Raw genomic sequence first — 22948 nt, 5'->3', positions numbered from 1 at the left:
TCACATGTAAAATCACATCAAAAATCATAATCACATATAGCGTAAAAGATCCCTTGTACGGACTTTACAATTAATCTGTCTTCTTGTTTGATGGGAAGCGTCTCTTGCCAGCAGAATAAAAAAAGGCAATAGAAGGGGGAAGAGGTGCAAGCCAGGCGTAATCATCGCCTGATATTTAATGCTGGTGAGTTTGGGAATTCCCAATGTTTTTAGTGAATCACTTGCAGGCACCAAAAACATCTTTGAAAGCTTCCATGTGGTTCTATTACATAGCAGTTGGAGGGAGGGGTGTGGTAGCACATGTGCTAGGGCTACTGCTATTCCAGAAAGTTCCATATACATAGCAGTAGATTAATCAGCATGGTCTAATGTGACAGTTTCATAAAATGGTGTGGCATGCATTTATGGCGTTTCACAACAGAGATAATACTTTTTTTCAGTAAAAACCACGTCGCCCTAAAAGCGCGCCATGGAATAGCACGACGTTAGTACCGTTAGTAGTACCGCCCTGCATAGTCCAAGGGACACAGTCACACACACAGTGGCCACTTCAGACTTGTCAGGTGGGAGGAAAGAAAGGCGGACTGCTGTACAATATACAGCCCCCTCCCGCCTCTCTAGAGGACGCACCAAAACATCTTGCTGCGAATCCTCCTATGGCGCTCAGGCACTGGAGGGAAGGGTGTGGCAGCGCATGCGCAGTACGACTGCACACACGCAGGAAGCAGAGAGAATTAGATTGACCACCGTAGTACAGTGATAGGTGGCTGCGGTACAGCTCTGAAAAAGTACGACACGACTGATTCATTCCCCGCCACAACGACAATGGAGGACGGGCAGGGTCTGGTACGATACAACAGTGCATATTAACTTTATTGCAGCATGTGCCTTTATGAAAGAGTGCGTCTGCAGAATAGTCTTGTTTTGTGAGCATCATCTCGATGAACCCGTGTGTATTATCAGTACTACTGTTTACATGACTATAATGATTGCTTTTAAATATGTTAATAAGTTTGCTTTCCCGGGTGTGGCTGTAGCTTTCTTTCTTTTTTTTTTTTTTTTTTAATCTCCATACTTATCAGGTTCTTTCCCCTCTTCGTTATTTGACGTGGACAGTCAAAGCATTCCATCTCATACCCATTGCTTCCAACTGTCCCTTTTTCGGAGGGACAGTCCCTTTTTGGGAGCCCTGTCCCTCTGTCCCTGTATCACCCTCATTTGTCCCTCTTTCTATATAAATATATACATTTCTATACTAAAAATGTGTTTGATTGACTCTAAACTTTATTCCCATCCTTTAAATTGATATATTACTAATTTTAAAATGTTATTATGAAGAAAAATGAACCAGGATAGAAAGGACCAGTGTGGTTTGAATTATAAAACAACATATTTTCTTATGAAATTTTTATGGTATGTGTGACTAGAGGCATGGTGGGGGTGTGGCAGGGGAGTGGTTTAAGTGTCCATTTTTCTCATCTCAAAAAGTTGGGAGGTATGCATACCGAGTAGGGATGGTGAATGGGATGCAAAGTTAAAGCGGGATTATACACTTTTTTTAATGTGAGTGTAGGCATATTGTAAAAAAATAAATAGATATATCTATATCTATCTATCTATCTATCTATCTATACTCATGAAATGCCCAGCATATAGCAGAAGTAGGCTCAGTTCACACTGTCTGGTAGTGAGCCTAGTGAAATGTGAAAATAGGAGAGTAAACTGATCCTATGTTGTTCATAGGTTCTATTCACACTGTTAATTGCAACGTTGTTTGATTTTTCCAGGTAGTGGATGTTTCCTATAAAAACCTATGGTGGTAATACATCCACGCCAAATGTGAACCAGGCTGTTCTGTGTGTGGCTCAATGTAAACTGAATCTAATGCTGGGCCGTGTAATCGAGCGCGGATGGCAGCACTGATAATTTTTAACCTGTCCGATATCCGTGCGGATCGATTCCCTGCTCGATACCGCGGGCAGGACAATGGTCAGAAACGAAGAGAAGATAAAGAACTGCCCGTGGGGACGAGCGGGAATCGATCCGGCCGCGCCGCAATCTATCGTGCGGCTCGATACACTGCTCAAAACGAACCGTGTATCCCCAGCATAAGGGTCTGATGCATGCTTCTGTGCATTTCTTAATATTGTGTATCTTTGAAGTGTTGCTGGAAAATGCACAGAACTGCACAAATTTGATAGCTGAGTTTCACAGTTGCCACTGAGACATGTTGAAGCAATCGTGGCACTTGAATGGTATGGCCTAATGCTGGGCATACACAGTGCATTTTTTTTTACTGTATTTAACTTGTGTCACTGCAATGGTCTCATGTCTGTATAGGTGCCTTTTTTCTCCTGCCACCGTGTTGGTTGTTCTTAGCCAGTTAGCATTGTATTCTCCAGCAGTGGGAGGCCTCCTGCTTCCTCTTTACATAGAACTGTAACTTCTGCTTACAGAGATGCTTACACATGTGGGCAGATTTCCATTCCAATCGGTTCCCCAGTTGGTAATCGATTGAATGGGAATGCAAAGTCAATGGGCTTACATGCACAATGGGTTTAGTCTGATCTTTTGTTCCCTGCAAGTTCTGACTGGTTTCTTGTTCCTATGCGAAGAACCCACAGCACCACATCAGTAATGTATAGCTCTTTTATTGTTTAAAATAATAAAGAAATAACCATAGCAGCAACAGACTCTGTTTCAGATAAGGTCCTTCCTCAAGCTGTGTCTGGCTTACTCTTTCTGATTTCTCGTTCCTGTCACATTGAACAAACCAAAAAGAAGCATTTTGATCCAGCTTGCTTCTTGGTGTGCTCCATGACCTTTGTAAACCAGACATGGTTGGCTGACTGTCTCATAGTTCAACTTACCACAACTGTTCAGTTGCATTCAAAAATGGATTCATATAATGTATTTTCTTTTAACAGGAGCGGCTTAAGAAAAAATACAGACCCAGATTTTATCGGAATACGTAAGTTCTTCCTAGTCTTATTACCTTAATGTAGAGTAAGGCCACATTTACTTGTACCGTTGCCTCCCCTGTGACAGCAGGAACACAAAAGGAAAGTTATGCCGCACATTTCCCCGTGTGTTGCACCGCATACAGTGCACATACAGTCAATGAAAAGTAAGTGTTAACGCGCATGTTATGTGGTAACTCACTGCATGCATGCCACACTCTGCAATGCACCTGCTGCACTGTGAGCATTGCATAGGTGGTGCATTGCAGTGTGGTTAGCTGCTCTGCTGAGTGGCTGTTGTACTGCACCATATCACTGTTAATGTGGCCATCATAAAAGTTTATTTCGGTGAATAATTGAAGTCTTTATATCTAAAAATAAGTTCTGCCTTTATACTTTAGGCCAGTGTTTTTCAACCGCTGTTCCGCGGCGAGATGTTGCCTGGTGTGCCGTACTGCTGGGGACCCCAACCACCGGGCCGCGGCAGGTCTGGCCTCTCGCTCCTCCCCGCGGCCGCCGCTCCTGTTACCTTATCATGAGCGGGCGGCCGCTTGTCCGATTAGATTCCCCCGTAGCCGCTCTCCTCAGTGGCATCTCCTATTACAGCAGCGCGCTCGGCGGCTGCTGTGATGAGCAGGAAGCGATACAGCGGTTCTCATGGTAACGGCGATGCATATCGCCGCTACAGGAAGCCGCTGTACCGCTTCCTGCTCATCACAGCAGCCGCCGAGCGCGCTGCTATAATAGGAGATGCCACTGAGGAGAGCGGCTTTGGGGGAATCTAATTGGACAAGTGGCCGCCCGCTCATAAGGTAACAGGAGCGATGGGGACACTACCTACCCATACTAGGAAGCTATACTGGGCACTATACTAGCTAAACTGGGCACTATACTAGCTATACTGGGGCACTACCTACCCATACTGGGCACTATACTGGGGCACTACCTATCCATACCGGGACTATACTAGCTATACTGGTCATTATACTAGCTATATTGGGGCACTATACTAGCTATACTGGGGTAACTATACTAGCCATACTGGGGCAACTAAACTCCCTATACTGGGGCAACTATGCTAGCTATGCAGCCGCACCCCCTCCCCCCCCCCCACCATAACCCGCTGCACAGACCACTGTCCACTAGGTCGCGCAAACACCCGCACAACCCCCCCCCCACGCCCTTATCATGAGCGGGCGGCCGCTTGTCCAATTAGATTCCCCCGTAGCCGCTCTCCTCAGTGGCATCTCCTATTACAGCAGCGCGCTCGGCGGCTGCTGTGATGAGCAGGAAGCGGTACAGCGGTTCCCATGGTAACGGCGATGCATATCGCCGCTACAGGAAGCCGCTGTACCGCTTCCTGCTCATCACAGCAGCCGCCGAGCGCGCTGCTATAATAGGAGATGCCACTGAGGAGAGCGGCTTTGGGGGAATCTAATTGGACAAGTGGCCGCCCGCTCATAAGGTAACAGGAGCGATGGGGACACTACCTACCCATACTATACTAGCTAAACTGGGCACTATACTAGCTAAACTGGGCACTATACTAGCTATACTGGGGCACTACCTACCCATACTGGGCACTATACTGGGGCACTACCTATCCATACCGGGACTATACTAGCTATACTGGTCATTATACTAGCTATATTGGGGCACTATACTAGCTATACTGGGGTAACTATACTAGCCATACTGGGGCAACTAAACTCCCTATACTGGGGCAACTATGCTAGCTATGCAGCCGCACCCCCTCCCCCCCCACCATAACCCGCTGCACAGACCACTGTCCACTAGGTCGCGCAAACACCCGCACAACCCCCCCCCACGCCCTTATCATGAGCGGGCGGCCGCTTGTCCAATTAGATTCCCCCGTAGCCGCTCTCCTCAGTGGCATCTCCTATTACAGCAGCGCGCTCGGCGGCTGCTGTGATGAGCAGGAAGCGGTACAGCGGTTCCCATGGTAACGGCGATGCATATCGCCGCTACAGGAAGCCGCTGTACCGCTTCCTGCTCATCACAGCAGCCGCCGAGCGCGCTGCTATAATAGGAGATGCCACTGAGGAGAGCGGCTTTGGGGGAATCTAATTGGACAAGTGGCCGCCCGCTCATAAGGTAACAGGAGCGATGGGGACACTACCTACCCATACTATACTAGCTAAACTGGGCACTATACTAGCTAAACTGGGCACTATACTAGCTATACTGGGGCACTACCTACCCATACTGGGCACTATACTGGGGCACTACCTATCCATACCGGGACTATACTAGCTATACTGGTCATTATACTAGCTATATTGGGGCACTATACTAGCTATACTGGGGTAACTATACTAGCCATACTGGGGCAACTAAACTCCCTATACTGGGGCAACTATGCTAGCTATGCAGCCGCACCCCCTCCCCCCCCACCATAACCCGCTGCACAGACCACTGTCCACTAGGTCGCGCAAACACCCGCACAACCCCCCCCACGCCCTTATCATGAGCGGGCGGCCGCTTGTCCAATTAGATTCCCCCGTAGCCGCTCTCCTCAGTGGCATCTCCTATTACAGCAGCGCGCTCGGCGGCTGCTGTGATGAGCAGGAAGCGGTACAGCGGTTCCCATGGTAACGGCGATGCATATCGCCGCTACAGGAAGCCGCTGTACCGCTTCCTGCTCATCACAGCAGCCGCCGAGCGTGCTGCTGTAATAGGAGATGCCACTGAGGAGAGCGGCTTTGGGGGAATCTAATTGGACAAGTGGCCGCCCGCTCATAAGGTAACAGGAGCAGTTGGGGGCACTACCTACCCATACTAGGAAGCTATACTGGGCACTATACTAGCTATACTGGGCACTATACTGGGGCACTACCTACCCATACTGGGCACTATACTGGGGCACTACCTATCCATACCGGGACTATACTAGCTATACTGGTCATTATACTAGCTATATTGGGGCACTATACTGGCTATACTGGGGTAACTATACTGGCTATACTGGGGTAACTATACTAGCCATACTGGGGTAACTAAACTCCCTATACTGGGGCAACTATGCTAGCTATGCAGCCGCACCCCAGCCCCGCAAACCCCCCCCCCCATAACCCGCTGCACACAACACTGTCCACTAGGTCGCGCAAACACCCGCCTTTCCCCGGAGAAAAATTTGTTCAGAAAGTGGTCCCCGGGCCGGAAAAGGTTGGGGACCACTGCTTTAGGCCATAGAACATAGGAAATTTGGTTGCCAGAAGCGTCATGGAAGTTTGAGAGCGCCATAGGCATCCATTTTAATTTTGCCTATAAAATGGCGTGTTGTACAAATAGTGGGTGCGGCTATCAACAGGTTTGCTCCCAAATTTCCCCTGGGATCTCTGTGCATGTACACTTTCTGACTGAAGTATGATTAGATTAGCCACATGCTTGTTTTCAGGAGTGAGATTCAGATATTGCTGATGCCAGCACACTTGGCGCGATTTTGTGGGTGTTTGCCGCATTTTTTTTTTTTTTTTATTTTATTTATTTTTTATTGTTTCCATTATGTGATTTTCCACAAATGGTCTATTTTGCGTTTTAAAATCACAAAGGGAAAAACATTTTGGGCAATGTGGCTGATAATGCAATGGGGGCATTTTATATTAACCACCCTGGCGTTCTATTAAGATCGCCAGCGTGGGTGCTGCGCAGTATGTTTTTTATTTTTTTTTATTTTCTTAAATCCTGTAGCTAGCCTTGCGCTAGCTACATGATTACCCCCTCCCTGCGGCGTCCCTCCCTGTCCTCCGATTGCCGCCGGCGCTTACGCCCGTCTGGAAATTCCGTTCTGAACGGGATTTCCTTCAGGGCTTCCCCTGTCGCCATGGCGACGCTTGTGATGACGTCATCAACGTTGTGACGTCATCGGGAGTCCTGATCCACCCCTCAGTGCTGCCTGGCACTGATTGGCCAGGCTGCGCAAGGGGTCTGCAGGGGGGCCCTCTTTCGCGGCGGATCTGCGGCGATCGATCCGAACACGCAGCAAGCAAAGTGCTTGCTGCGTGTTTTAAAAGTAAAATTACAAAAATCGGCCCAGCGGGGCCTGAGTGGCGCCCTCCGGCGTTCATTGACGAGCTGAGCTCGTCAATACCGCTAAGATGGTTAAAGAGACTCTGTAACAAAATGTTGAGCCTTATTTCTTCTATCTTATAAGTTCCTATAGCTGTTCTAATGTGCTCTGTCTTACTGCAGCCTTTCCTAGTTGCACAGTGGCTGTGTTATCTCTGTTATATGATCTAATCTTCTCTCCTCTGTCTGGTCTGTCGGGCTCAGGCTGGAATGTGCTGTGCTGCTTGTGATTGGATAGAAGCTATACACACCTTCTCCATGCTGCCTGCACACTCTGTATGACTCACACACTGAGCTACTCTCAGCCTATCACTTGCTATGTCTTTTGTTTGTAAACACTGCATAAAAATGGCAATTAAAAGCCAGGATTGTAGCAGGGAGTGGCAGAAACCGCACAGAGGGGCCCAGGAGAACATAATGAATAGAATGGTATGCTTTTTATTGTAAGATTTTTACAGTACAGATTCTCTTTAAGGGCTCTTTCACAGTGTTGGACGTTGCGTTTGATGCGACGTTAAGGTCGCACAAAGTGCCCCTAACGCAACGCATGTTAGTGTTGAAGTTGGACGTTATATTGACCTGCATTGTCTCGCGGTGCGCCGTTTTCGTTGCATACTGATGGAACGAAATGGCGCATGCGTCACATTTTAAAAAAAAGCAAAACATTTCTGAGCATGTGCAAACAGTCCAACGTAGTTAATAACGCAGATCGCACAGCATGCAGCACTAAATATTGCTACACGTTACACACAACGCGAGCACTGTGAATGTCACACATAGTTATGTGAACTGCGCTGTCGCTCCAGTTTGTAATTGGAATATACCCCTGTCTTGCAAACCCAGTCCCTGATGTGCCTAAAATAGATATGCCAAGTTATGACCTAATGTCAGGTATCTCCAGTCCTGCCCAGTCTTTTTGTAGTTTGTTTCCGCAGTGCTATCCTTATTTTGCTTCCTCCCCAAATGAACCTAAAGATCCCCCTCTCAGTGCTTTGAAAATATGACTCCAACACAAATTACTTCCACTCGTGGGCGTGACCCGCACACCCTGACAAAGCTTGCATCACACCAGGCGCAATGCGTAGGTGGATGGGGGCAACGCTCCGGAAGTCAGCAGAGCGCTCTTGCCTGACTGAGCCCACAGTAACTTCCTGCACTTAGCGTGCATGCAGATCCGTCATGATTCCAGCAACAGTAAGCTGGAGACCCAGCTGATTAATGCACTGCATGAGCCACACAAGACCTGCAAGGCAATAGCTGATCTTGATTGCCTCCGGGAGAGGCGAAGATTGTTTGCTATACAGGCATGGCAGTGGCTATTCTGGTCCAAGGATACTGACACTGGCTGATGACTTAATGGTTGTATAGACTGTCCCCTATCTCCCCCGCTCCTGAAGATGCCATCTAGAATCTGAAAATGTATGCCTGTCACACACAAATAACTCTTGTACACCACTCATACAGGTACCGGTACCCAGGGCTGTGGAGTCGGAGCAATTTTGGGTGCCTGGAGTCGGAGTCGGGAAAAAATGCTCCGACTCCTAATGAATTTGTAACTGTAATTAAAATAGAAAATATGATAAAATGTTCTATTTCTCAGATAATAGTCATTAAAAATAATGTATATATACAGAAATAGCTGTGCTCAGTCCACAGAAATGAAATAAACCACCAAACCAATCAAAATTAGTTACTTGTGCTGTTTCAATAAAGCAGTCTCCGTATTTTTAAAGTCAGATATACATATCTGATTGTGACTGTATATATGATATGTACACAGGAATCTCTTATATATATATTACGGCCAGAACCCGAAGTGTGGCCACTTCTAGTTCTGGCCGGCCACTTCGGGTTCTGGCCGGCCAATGCGTGAAGTGGCCGCAGCGCAGCGGCCAATGTTAGAAATGGAATGTTTCCTTTTATTATGAATGTAGTTTTCCCGCCGTCTCTGACCAAAATGTAGCAAAACAGTTCGTTCATTAAATGAAATGAAGCTGGCGGCAATGTAGAAGGATGAAGCCGCCCGGCTTCTGCTCCGCCTCCTCTCCTCCGCCCCTGCCTCTCTCTCTTCTCCCCGATACTGGCAGCGGGGGGACATGCGTGTCCCTCCCAGAGTCGTTCGTCGCGGCAGGCAATCCTGTCGTTCGTCCCTGCAGAGCGGGTGCTGGCAGAAGCAATGTCTGCAGCCTCCCCGCTCTGCTTTCCTGGCGCCACGAACGACTCTCGGGGACACACGTGTCCCCGCCGGCTGCCCGAAGAAGAGAGAGAGAGAAGAGGCAGGGGCGGAGGAGAGGAGGCGGAGCCGGCAGCTTCATTTCATTCAATGAACGAACTGTTTTGCTACATTTTGGCCAGAGACCGCCGGAAAACTATATTAATATTAAAAGGAAACATTCCATTTCTAACATTGGCCGCTGCGCTGCGGCCACTTCGTGCATTGGCCGGCCAGAACCCGAAGTGGCCGGCCAGAACTAGAAGTGGCCACACTTCGGGTTCTGGCCGTAACATATATACTAAATAACATCTATGCTGTAAGAATAAAGCCTGATGTGTAGCTGTGTCACTAATAGAGGTGGTCAATGAGATGGAAATAATTCTGCATTGATGCTGATGTATGCAAATGTATGCACTCTCTTTGCTTATGAAATCAAATAATTTGATATGTTGTTAAAATTTGGTTTGGTGACTACAAATTAAAGGGTACCTGAGACGGATGAAAAGTAAAGTTTTTTTTGTTTTGTTTTTGTTGTGTTTGTTGTTTTTTTTATACATACCTGGGGCTTCCTCCAGCCCCCTTCAGGTCAATCAGTCCCTCGCTGTCCTCCACCACCTGGATCTTCTGCTACGAGTCCTGGTAATTCAGCCAGTCAGCACAGTCCGGCCGCGTGCCACTCCTACAGCCAGGAACATTCTGCAACTGCACAGGTGTAGTATGCTCCTGGCGGCGGAGTGTGTGCATGCGCACTACGCCTAACAGGCTCAAGTATCTGGACTCATAGCAGAAGATCCAGGTGGTGGAGGAGGACAACGAGGGACTGATTATCCTGCAGGGGGCTGGAGGAAGCCCCAGGTATGTATAAAACTTTAATTTCATCTGTCTCAGGTTTACTTTGTTACACAGTAGTACTATACTCTACATATGCACTCCTCACAGAGCTGCAGGGAATCCACTCAGAATGTTGTGCGCATTAAACACAGGTGTTTATCACCCATAAACCTGGTTCAGATTGTGCATGAAGAATGTGTAATAGAGGAAGAATCTCCTCATTCCCCTGCAGAGTACCTGCCAGTGTTGCCAACTCATCCCTTTAATTACTGACACATATGAATTATACAGGTTTTGTGGCTACGTAGATGCAGTTAAGGCACTGATTATGTGCAAATGGCTCCAGAACCTGTATAACTTAGATGTGTCAGTAATTAAAGGGATGAGTTGGCAACACTGGTACCTGCACATCACTCTTACATGCACCCACAGTTACATTGCCTAGGGCCTGATAGATGTTCTTTGTTCCGGTTTGTACCTTTTACAAGTACTCTTACCAAGGACTAGTTTTAGTCTAAAGGGAATAAATATAGTAGTCTACATATCCTTCTCAATTCAGTTGTCTTGTAAAATTCCTAAGCGTTGGCCGTTAAAAGACAAATTTCACGTTACATACTTTTAATCAACAAAATTGTAATATGCAAATTAGAGGAGTCGGTGAAATCCTAAACTAAGGAGTCGGAGTCAGTGGATTTTTGGACCGACTCCACAGCCCTGCCGGTACCATGTTATCTAGATTCTAGATAACTTCGTACCAGTACCTGTATGAGTGATGTACAAGAGTTATTTGTGTGTGACAGGCATACATTTTCAGAGCGTTCTATCTGATGCTTTATAGATGGCTTTAATGTTTGATTGGTGTACACACCTAATTAAATTAAAGATGGCCCTTTGTAATTTTGCTAAAGATTACTGAGTGATGGCACTTTATAACGTTCATTGATTATTCAAGCTTTGGGACGTTACTCCTGCCCCCGAACTGGAGGTGGTATATATTGGCAGTATAAACACAGTTGAGTTGCGCAGTATATTTTAATTTGCATCCCTGCCTTGTTCCCTTTCTCAAGCCATGGGGACAGGAATCCTGGGTTATATGCAGTACTGTACAATAGTTTTAGGCAGGTGTGATAAATACTTTTAGAAATATAAAGATACCAAGTGAGCGAACGTTAAAATCAAAAATCAAATCAATAGTGCATCAGCAAGGTCTCTCCCAGACAAAGATTTCAAAGCGGACTGGGGTTTCAAGATGTGCTGTTTAGTTCTTTTTGAAGAAACTCAATGATAGATGCAGTGATTGGACAAGGAAACTTTGTCTAGCAGATGAGACACATCAAGCTTATTACCCTTTTGAAATCTGAAGATGTCCAGCAGTGCCATGATCAGCTAAGAAATGTGAGAAACCAGTTGGACCCAGGTCCACTTGCTGTCAGAAGTCTGGCCACAAGTGGTCTTCTTGGAGGAGTTGCAGCCAAAAAGCTATACCTCTGGCGTGGAAACAAGGCCAAGCGACTCAAATATGCATGAAAACAGAGGAACTAGGGTGCTGAAAATTGGCAGCAGGTGTTTAGGACTGAGTCAAAAGTTGAAATATTTGGCTGTAGCAGATTGTAGTTTGTGCATCGAAGGGCTGAGAGTGGTACAAAAATGTGTATGCAGGCAACAGATGGTTTGGTCAGGATTAATGGTGTTCTAAATGCTGAGAAATACAGGCAGATTCTTATCCATCATGTAATACCATCAGGGAGGCATATGATTGGCCCCAAATGTATTCTGCAGTAGGACAACAACCCTGAACATACAGCCAAAGTCATTAAGAACTATCTTCAGCTTTAAAGAAGTCTTCATCCTGGAAGGGATGGTATGGCTCCCACAGAGGCCTGATTTCAACATCATAGGCCTCGATTCATAAAGCATTCCCGCATGCGGAAATGCTGAAAACAGCTCACTTTACCGACCACATAGCAAAATCTGTATTCATAAAGGCTTTTTCTGCATGAAAAGCCGACATTCCTGAGAAGAGCGGTAAATCACCGCCTTGTGCAGTGATTATCTTAACAAAAGTAAATCCCAAGAAAAGAGTAATGTAGATTGGCACAAGATGCTAAGAGCTGTAGACAGGTAGGGGGCAACAGGTCACTCCAGCTGTGCCTCCAGACAATTAGAGTCGTAATCCATAAACTTTAGAACAGAAAGTATCCGGGCACCAGCAGCAGCAGTATGCTTGGCAAACCTTTAATACATCCCCAAACCGCATGACATACAAAGTGAAATGCCTAACGTCGTTTCACAGGACAAAACCTGCTTCTGGTTGCCTCTGAAGAAGCAGGTTTTGTCCTGTGAAACGACGTTAGGCATTTCACTTTGTATGTCATGCGGTTTGGGGATGTATTAAAGGTTTGCTAAGCATACTGATCTTAACAAAAGTAACAAAATGTCAATTCATAAAGATTAGAGGAAGCGGTATGCAGATGGGGATTACCGCTACCTCGGATGTGGCGAGAAGCATGTGGAATACATTGCAGTGAATGGGACAGACCTCCCAAGCAGCAGCAGAGAGAGCAGCGCATTGAGGAACTCAGCCAGCTCCTGTGTTTCCGCAAGGCTCCCGACAGCCTACCACCAGCCTACAGCGGGAAATCTCCGCTCTGCAATCGCAACTGACATTTTATGAATGACCACACAGAAGTCAAATACCGAGCACGGAGTTTCCCCGCACTGATTTACTTCACCGAACACATTTTTATGAATCGAGGCCTTAGTGTGTCTGGGAAGTCTACATTTACAGAAGATCTGTGGTTCATTCTCCAAGATGATTGGAACAACCTACTGGCCGAGTTCCTTCAAAAACTGCAAGTGTACCTAGAAGAATTGATGCGGTTTTGAAGGCAAATGCTGGTCACACCAAATATTTATTTGATTTAAATTTCTCTTTTGTTCATTCACTGCATTTTGTTGAAGAAAAATCGACACTTCCATTTCTGAAAGCATTCATGGTTTACAGCATTTTTTCACTCCTGCCTAAAACTATTGCACGCTACTGTGTATGCGTTAATGGGCCATCATACATGGCTCCTACTAGGTTCATTATTCTACCCTGGAATCTCATCTTGGACAGTACATTCACCCAAACCCCATCTCGCGTCATCAAATGCCTTTTTGGTGTCTTAACATTATATAGCATGATGTTTACATGTTTCCACATAGTCGTATCAGCATTGTGACAGTATAGCCATAAAATAGTCTTCTCCATAATCTTCTCCACAAATTTGAAGGAAATCGCCACAGTATGTCTGATCCCTTAGGTGTGATTTCCAACTGTTCCAAAAGTACCGGGGCATGATTTGATATAACCAGACCTAAAATTTCAGTTGTCTTAGCCCTCTACATAAGGTTGTGTGGCACCAACAGCATGTCTATTCGTGTCTACACATCACATGGAGCTGAATAAAATATGTATTTTTCATATGTCTAGCATCTCTGAGGCCCCATTCACACTTGAAAGCACTCGCCGGTGTTTTGCGGGAGTGATTTTTCTGCTATTTCACATGGAAAAATCACTGGACAGTGCAGCGATTTATCTGCGCTCGCGTTTAGCGCTTCTATAGCACTGAAACGCGATCGCCGCGAAATCGCCTGAAAATGGTGCAGGCAACGCATTTGCTTTTCACGATTTGCGGTGATTAGTGCAAATCGCCGAAGTAAGAACGGGCCCATATGGCTTTATGACACTAGCGCTTTCAAAAGCGCTAGCAGTTGAGCGGTTTGCCGAAATCGCTGGCAAAAGGCTCGTGTGAATGGGGCCTAACTGTTTTGTAAATTCTGACAGCTGACTTACTTTTTTTTTTTTTTATATATGCATATAATGCACTCGCCTGTGCCTTGCCTGCCTTTCATTTACAGGGTGGGCCATTTTATATGGATACACCTTAATATAGTGGGAATGGTTGGTGATACTAACTTCCTGTTTGTGGCACATTAGTATATGTGAGGGGGGGGGGATCTTTTCAAGATAGGTGGTGACCATGGTGGCCATTTTGAAGTCGGCCATTTTGAACCCAACTTTTGGTTTTTCAATTGGAAGAGGGTCATATGACACATCAAACTTATTGGGAATTTCACAAGAAAAACAATGGTGTGCTTGGTTTTAACGTAGCTTTATTCTTTCATGAGTTATTTACAAGATTCTCTTTGTTTACAGCTATTGACATGTCGCCGAGGTTAACACGTGAGGAGCGGATAGAAATTGTGTTGTCTGGTAACCGGGTCATTGCAGCAGATTTCAATGCAAGACACACTACGAGACCACCCATCTTCCATGCTACAGTTAGAAAACTGCTTGCTAAGTTTTGTGAAACTGGTTCAGTGTTGGATTTGCCAAAATGTGGATGCCTAAAATATGTCACTAGTGAAGAAACATCAGTGGTTGTCCTAGCTTCATTCAGCAAGAGCCCACAACGTAGCACTCGCAGCATGTCGCTGGAGAGTGGCATTAGTTGAACAGCCCTTCGGCGGATATTAGCTACTCTCAAATGACACCCTTACAAACTCCAGCTACTGCAGCATCTCAGCGAGGATGACCCAGATCGGCACACTGAATTTGCAGAATGGGCAAAACAAAAATTGGAACAGGACCCTAGGTTTATGCAGAAGTTTTTGTTCACCATTCACATAAAAGTTTGCCTAATCACTGAAGTTAAAGTGGACCCAAATTAAAAATACAAGATTTCAGAAATAAAATCTATTTTCTAAATTATAATAATAAATAGCAGCCTTTTTTTCAGCTGCATGATGACAAATATAAAATATTTTACATTTATTGGAGGAACCTTTCCTATTGCCGGGACAGAATCCGTCAAACTGGTGGAGTAGGTGGTGTCCGGCAAAGGAGGAATTGCTAATGGCTGCCCCCAGTATAACCCTAGTTATGAAAAGAGAAGGGTGAAAAGCATGCACTGAAATGATCATAGGTTTGAAGGAGTGTTTTTTTTATCTTTGTATGTGTCAGAGTGGTGCAACTAAATATTTTTAATTAAAAAAAAAAAAATGTTTCCGCTATAACAAACAAAACCACCACTATTGGTCTGACACTAACCCACATTAGATAGATCCCTCCAAGACTGAACAAAAAAATTTATGGTATGGTGTGGTATATGGGGTACAAAGATAGTGGGGCCATTCTTAATCAATGGAAATCTCAAGGCCACTGGATATGCAAAATTGCTACATGATGATGTGTTTCCCTCTTTATGCACTGAAGATGGCACATTCCAGCAAGATGGTGCAGCACTACATTATGGGTGTCAGGTCCGAGCATTCCTAGATGAACAGTTTCCTGGAAAGTGGATTGGTCGTCGTGGGCCAGTTGAATGGCCCCAAGGTCTCCCGATCTGACCCCCTCAGACTTTATCTTTGGGGTCATCTGAAGGCAATTGTCTATGCTGTGAAGATAAGAGATGTGCAGCACCTGAAACTACAGATACTAGAAGCCTGTGCTAGCATTTCTCCTGCGGTGTTACTATCAGTGTGTGAAGAGTGGGAGAAGAGGGTTGCATTAACAATCCAACACAATGGGCAGCGCATTGAACACATTTTATAAGTGGTCAGAAACTTGTAAATAACTCATGAAAGAATTCAGTTGTGTTAAAACCAAGCACACCATTGTTTTTCTTGTGAAATTCCCTATAAGTTTTGTCACATGCCCCTCTTCCTATTGAAAAAACCAAAGTTGGATTCAAAATGGCTGACTTCAAAATGGCCGCTATGGTCACCACCCATCTTGAAAAGTTTTGCCCCCTCACATATACTAATGTGCCACAAACAGGAAGTTAATATAAACCAACTGTTCTCATTTTATTAAGGTATATCCATAGAAATGGCCCACCCTGTAGATTCATTACTGAATTTAAATCACACCCTATGATCTAGTTGGCCCTACACCGCTGGATGACATTTGCTGAGTCCAGCCAAAAAAGAAGCATTATCCTTAGGTGCATAAACGTTTAGACCCCATTCACATCTGAGTGTCTTGCTGGTGATTTCAGCAAAACGCTCAAGCGCTAGTGCTTTTTAAAGCGCTAGTGCCATAATACCCTATGGGCCAGTTCTCACTTGGGGGATTTGTGTTAATTGCCGGCAAGTTAATGCAAATTGGCAAACGCAAATTTGTATCCTGCACCATTTTCAGGCTAATTCCCATCAAACGCATTTAGTGCTATAGAAGCGCTAAACACGATCGCTAAAAAATCAGCAAGTGTGGCATTATTTTTCACGTTTCACCAAAAATTGCCTGAGCAAAATGCTAGCAAAAGGCAAAAGCGCTAGCGTTTTGCAAGTGTGAATGGGCCCTTAATGCTAGGTACGCACTATATAATATTCTGTTAGATTCCTGCCAGGTCGTGTTTCTCTTCCTGTTAAAATGGATTTTGGCACTATAGGCAGCCGCTTGGGGCGGCATGTCAATCAATAGGTGCTGGTGGCCACCTTCATATTCACTTATGTCCCCATTTTGCAGGCTTGTGCACACTGCAGGGCTCTCCGCTCAGGCTCCCAGCGCCCTGCATAATTGCACAGCCTTCACTCTCCCCCCTTGCTCCCCCGCTGGCCAATAGAGACAGAGCAAACACGCTCTGCCCCTCCTCTAAGACCTCCCCTTTCTGGCTTCCTTAACAGCCATACGCAGAGTGCAGTGTCTGTCAACTGCCTGCGTGTGGCCTCAAACTCCGCCCCCCACCTGTAGGAAGTTAGGGGTTTGACACTACCTAAGCCAGCATGCCTCCTGAGTCCCTGTGCCCTTCTGTACCCCCTGCCCCGAGCCTGACGTGGATGGCAGAGGAGAGGTGACTGGGAGCTGAGATGCAGCCTGCATCAGGGGAGAAGTAAGGAGTCGGTGTGGACTGTACTGTGAGGAGAACGAGCATGGCAGACAGAGAGCTGCAGTTACAGGTGTGTGAACAAAGGCAACAGGCATCATTTTACAACGTAACTCACTGTTTTGGTAGTGATTTGTGCGTGGCCGGAGCTGCTGTCACTCAGTTCTGTCTGTGTGACCTCATTCAAAAGTGAAGAGTAGACAATCAGCACTGTAGACTCATTAGGGGCAGGGAGGGGTGAAGCAAACAGAAGATGTTATCTCACTTTCACTGTGATGTCCAGGCTAAACATGCAGGCTGAGCATTCACAGATCCCAGACTCATGACTTTACAATAAAATAAACGATCCAGGCACCAAGCTTCAGTCATGTGTCTTTCTCCCCACACCCACCCCACCTGCCTGTGTAACATTTACCTACAAAAATGAAAGCAATTGTGGATAATGCCTGGAAGTTGGTATCTACGTTTGTGCGAGGCACATAGTATCTGCGTTTGATGTGCGGGGGACATGGTAACTGCGTTGGATGTGCAGGGGACGTGGTAACTGCGTTTGATGTGCGGGGGACGTGGTAACTGCGTTTGATGTGCGGGGGACATGGTAACTGCGTTTGATGTGCGGGGGACATGGTATCTGCGTTTGATGTGCGGGGGATGTGGTATCTGTTTGATGCGGGGGACATGGTATCTGAGTTTGATGTGCGGGGGACATGGTAGCAGTTACCATGTCCCCCGCACATCAAACGCAGATACCATGTCCCATGTTTGATGTGCGGGGGACGTGGTATCTGCGTTTGATGCGGGGGACGTGGTATCTGCGTTTGATGCTGGGAACGTGGTATCTGCGTTTGATGTGCGGGGGACATGGTATCTGCGTTTGATGTGCAGGGGACATGGTAACTGCGTTGGATGTGCGGGGGATGTGGTATCTGCGTTTGATGCGGGGGACATGGTATCTGCGTTTGCTGTGCGGGGGACATGGTATCTGCGTTTGATGTGCGGAGGACGTGGTATCTGCGTTTGATGCGGGGGACATGGTATCTGCGTTTGATGTGTGGGGGACGTGGTATCTGCGTTTGATGTGTGGGGGACGTGGTATCTGCGTTTGATGTGTTTCAGGACGTGGTATCTGCGTTTGATGTGCGGGGGACGTGGTATCTGCGTTTGATGTGCGGGGGACGTGGTATCTGCGTTTGATGTGCGGGGGACGTGGTATCTGCGTTTGATGTGCGGGGGACGTGGTATCTGCGTTTGATGTGCGGGGGACGTGGTATCTGCGTTTGATGTGCAGGGGACATGGTAACTGCGTTTGCTGTGCGGGGGACGTGGTATCTGCGTTTGATGCGGGGAACGTGGTATCTGCGTTTGATGTGCGGGGGACGTGGTATCTGCGTTTGATGTGCAGGGGACATGGTAACTGCGTTGGATTTGCGGGGGACATGGTATCTGCGTTTGCTGTGCGGGGGACGTGGTATCTGCGTTTGATGTGCGGAGGACGTGGTATCTGCGTTTGATGTGCGGGGGACATGGTATCTGCGTTTGATGTGTGGGGGACGTGGTATCTGCGTTTGATGTGTGGGGGACGTGGTATCTGCGTTTGATGTGCGGGGGACGTGGTATCTGCGTTTGATGTGCGGGGGACGTGGTATCTGCGTTTGATGTGCGGGGGACGTGGTATCTGCGTTTGATGTGTGGGGGACGTGGTATCTGCGTTTGATGTGCGGGGGACGTGGTATCTGCGTTTGATGTGCGGGGGACGTGGTATCTGCGTTTGTGCGGGGGACGTGGTATCTGCGTTTGATGTGCGGAGGACGTGGTATCTGCGTTTGATGCGGGGGACGTGGTAACTGCGTTGGATGTGCGGGGGATGTGGTATCTGCGTTTGATGCGGGGGACGTGGTATCTGCGTTTGGTGTGCGGGGGACGTGGTATCTGCTTTTGATGTGCGGGGGACGTGGTATCTGCGTTGGATGTGCGGGGGACGTGGTATCTGCGTTGGATGTGCGGGGGACGTGGTATCTGCGTTGGATGTGCGGGGGACGTGGTAACTGCGTTGGATGTGCGGGGGACGTGGTAACTGCGTTGGATGTGCGGGGGACGTGGTAACTGCGTTGGATGTGCGGGGGATGTGGTATCTGCGTTTGATGCGGGGGACGTGGTATCTGCGTTTGCTGTGCGGGGGATGTGGTATCTGCGTTTGATGCGGGGGACGTGGTATCTGCGTTTGCTGTGCGGGGGACGTGGTATCTGCGTTTGATGCGGGGGACGTGGTATCTGCGTTTGATGTGCAGGGGACGTGGTAACTGCGTTGGATGTGCGGGGGACGTGGTAACTGCGTTTGATGTGCGGGGGACGTGGTAACTGCGTTTGATGTGCGGGGGACGTGGTATCTGCGTTTGTGCGGGGGACGTGGTATCTGCGTTTGATGTGAAAGGGATGTGGTATCTGCGTTTGATGTGGGGGACATGGTATCTGAGTTTGATGTGCGGGGGACATGGTAGCAGTTACCATGTCCCCCGCACATCAAACGCAGATACCATGTCCCATGTTTGATGTGCGGGGGACATGGTATCTGCGTTTGCTGTGCGGGGGACGTGGTATCTGCGTTTGATGCGGGGGACATGGTATCTGCGTTTGCTGTGCGGGGGACGTGGTATCTGCGTTTGATGTGCGGGGGACGTGGTATCTGCGTTTGATGTGCGGGGGACGTGGTATCTGCGTTTGATGCAAGGGACGTGGTATCTGCGTTTGATGTGCGGGGGAACGTGGTATCTGCGTTTGATGCGGGGGAACGTGGTATCTGCGTTTGATGCGGGGGAACGTGGTATCTGCGTTTGATGCGGGGGACGTGGTATCTGCGTTTGATGCGGGGGACGTGGTATCTGCGTTTGATGCGGGGGACGTGTTATCTGCGTTTGATGTGCGGGGGACATGGTATCTGCGTTTGATGTGCAGGGGACATGGTAACTGCGTTGGATGTGCGGGGGACATGGTATCTGCGTTTGCTGTGCGGGGGACATGGTATCTGCGTTTGCTGTGCGGGGGACATGGTATCTGCGTTTGATGCGGGGAACGTGGTATCTGCGTTTGATGTGCGGGGGACATGGTATCTGCGTTTGATGTGCAGGGGACGTGGTAACTGCGTTGGATGTGCGGGGGATGTGGTATCTGCGTTTGATGCGGAAGACATGGTATCTGCGTTTGATGTGCGGAGGACGTGGTATCTGCGTTTGATGCGGGGAACGTGGTATCTGCGTTTGATGTGCGGGGGACATGGTATCTGCGTTTGATGTGCAGGGGACATGGTAACTGCGTTGGATGTGCGGGGGACATGGTATCTGCGTTTGCTGTGCGGGGGACGTGGTATCTGCGTTTGCTGTGCGGAGGACGTGGTATCTGCGTTTGATGCGGGGAACGTGGTATCTGCGTTTGATGTGCGGGGGACATGGTATCTGCGTTTGATGCGGGGGACATGGTAACTGCGTTGGATGTGCGGGGGATGTGGTATCTGCGTTTGATGCGGGGGACATGGTATCTGCGTTTGGTGTGCGGGGGACGTGGTATCTGCTTTTGATGTGCGGGGGACGTGGTATCTGCGTTGGATGTGCGGGGGACGTGGTATCTGCGTTGGATGTGCGGGGGACATGGTAACTGCGTTGGATGTGCAGGGGACATGGTAACTGCGTTGGATGTGCAGGGGACATGGTAACTGCGTTGGATGTGCGGGGGACGTGGTAACTGCGTTGGATGTGCGGGGGACGTGGTATCTGCGTTTGATGCGGGGGATGTGGTATCTGCGTTTGATGCGGGGGACGTGGTATCTGCGTTTGATGTGCGGGGGACGTGGTATCTGCGTTTGTGCGGGGGACGTGGTATCTGCGTTTGATGTGCGGGGGACGTGGTATCTGCGTTTGATGTGCGGGGGACGTGGTAACTGCATTGGATGTGCGGGGGATGTGGTATCTGCGTTTGATGCGGGGGACGTGGTATCTGCGTTTGCTGTGCGGGGGACGTGGTATCTGCGTTTGATGCGGGGGACATGGTATCTGCGTTTGATGTGCAGGGGACATGGTAACTGCGTTGGATGTACGGGGGACGTGGTAACTGCGTTTGATGTGCGGGGGACGTGGTAACTGCGTTTGATGTGCGGGGGACGTGGTATCTGCGTTTGATGTGCGGGGGGACGTGGTATCTGCGTTTGATGTGAAAGGGATGTGGTATCTGCGTTTGATGTGGGGGACATGGTATCTGAGTTTGATGTGCGGGGGACATGGTAGCAGTTACCATGTCCCCCGCACATCAAACGCAGATACCATGTCCCATGTTTGCTGTGCGGGGGACATGGTATCTGCGTTTGCTGTGCGGGGGACGTGGTATCTGCGTTTGATGCGGGGGACATGGTATCTGCGTTTGCTGTGCGGGGGACGTGGTATCTGCGTTTGATGCGGGGGACATGGTATCTGCGTTTGATGTGCGGGGGACGTGGTATCTGCGTTTGATGCAAGGGACGTGGTATCTGCGTTTGATGTGCGGGGGAACGTGGTATCTGCGTTTGATGCAAGGGACGTGGTATCTGCGTTTGATGTGCGGGGGACGTGGTATCTGCGTTTGATGTGCGGGGGACGTGGTAACTGCATTGGATGTGCGGGGGATGTGGTATCTGCGTTTGATGCGGGGGACGTGGTATCTGCGTTTGCTGTGCGGGGGACGTGGTATCTGCGTTTGATGCGGGGGACATGGTATCTGCGTTTGATGTGCAGGGGACATGGTAACTGCGTTGGATGTACGGGGGACGTGGTAACTGCGTTGGATGTGCGGGGGACGTGGTAACTGCGTTTGATGTGCGGGGGACGTGGTAACTGCGTTTGATGTGCGGGGGACGTGGTATCTGCGTTTGATGTGCGGGGGACGTGGTATCTGCGTTTGATGTGAAAGGGATGTGGTATCTGCGTTTGATGTGCGGGGGACATGGTAGCAGTTACCATGTCCCCCGCACATCAAACGCAGATACCATGTCCCATGTTTGCTGTGCGGGGGACATGGTATCTGCGTTTGCTGTGCGGGGGACGTGGTATCTGCGTTTGATGCGGGGGACATGGTATCTGCGTTTGCTGTGCGGGGGACGTGGTATCTGCGTTTGATGCGGGGGACATGGTATCTGCGTTTGATGTGCGGGGGACGTGGTATCTGCGTTTGATGCAAGGGACGTGGTATCTGCGTTTGATGTGCGGGGGAACGTGGTATCTGCGTTTGATGCGGGGGAACGTGGTATCTGCGTTTGATGCGGGGGAACGTGGTATCTGCGTTTTGATGCGGGGGACGTGGTATCTGCGTTTGATGCGGGGGACGTGGTATCTGCGTTTGATGCGGGGGACGTGGTATCTGCGTTTGATGCGGGGGACGTGGTATCTGCGTTTGATGCGGGGGACGTGGTATCTGCGTTTGATGCGGGGAACGTGGTATCTGCGTTTGATGTGCGGGGGACATGGTATCTGCGTTTGATGTGCGGGGGACATGGTATCTGCGTTTGATGTGCGGGGGACGTGGTATCTGCGTTTGGCAGTTGGCTGATGGTGTAATGGCAGTTGGCTGATGGTGTAATGGTTAAGGGCTCTGCCTCTGACACAGGAGACCAGGGTTTGAATCTCGGCTCTGCCTGTTCAGTAAGCCAACACTAATTCAGTAGGAGACCTTTGGCAAGTCTCCCTTACACTGCTACTGCCAATAGAGTCCGCCCTAGTGGCTGCTGCTCTGGCGCTTTGAGTCCGCAAGGAGAAAAGCGCAATATAAATGTTATTTGTCTTGTCTTGCGTTTGATGTGCGGGGGACATGGTATCTGCGTTTGATGTGCGGGGGACATGGTATCTGTGTTTGATGTGCGGGGGACATGGTAACTGCGCTTGATGTGCGGGGGGCATGGTATCTGCGCTTGATGTGCGGGGGGCATGGTATCTGCGCTTGATGTGCGGGGGGCATGGTATCTG

At 48.4% G+C, this 22948-nt stretch overlaps 1 protein-coding gene across 2 annotated transcripts in view; it reads left to right on the top strand.

Moving 5' to 3' along the window:
* Positions 1–536: 536 nt before the first annotated feature.
* LOC137506633 (transcription initiation factor TFIID subunit 3-like) overlaps positions 537–22948 on the top strand; it is a 401567-nt gene continuing 379155 nt past the window's right edge. For both annotated transcript variants that reach the window (XM_068233615.1, XM_068233614.1), the window contains exons 1-2: positions 537–846; positions 2928–2971. In XM_068233615.1, coding sequence (XP_068089716.1) covers positions 826–846; positions 2928–2971 — 65 coding nt within the window. In that variant the 5' untranslated portion in view covers positions 537–825. The remainder of the gene's footprint in view (positions 847–2927; positions 2972–22948) is intronic.

This window comes from Hyperolius riggenbachi, chromosome 1, assembly GCF_040937935.1.
Source record: "Hyperolius riggenbachi isolate aHypRig1 chromosome 1, aHypRig1.pri, whole genome shotgun sequence".
Lineage (NCBI taxonomy): Eukaryota > Metazoa > Chordata > Amphibia > Anura > Hyperoliidae > Hyperolius > Hyperolius riggenbachi.
This window is presented reverse-complemented; position numbering and strand designations above follow the sequence as displayed.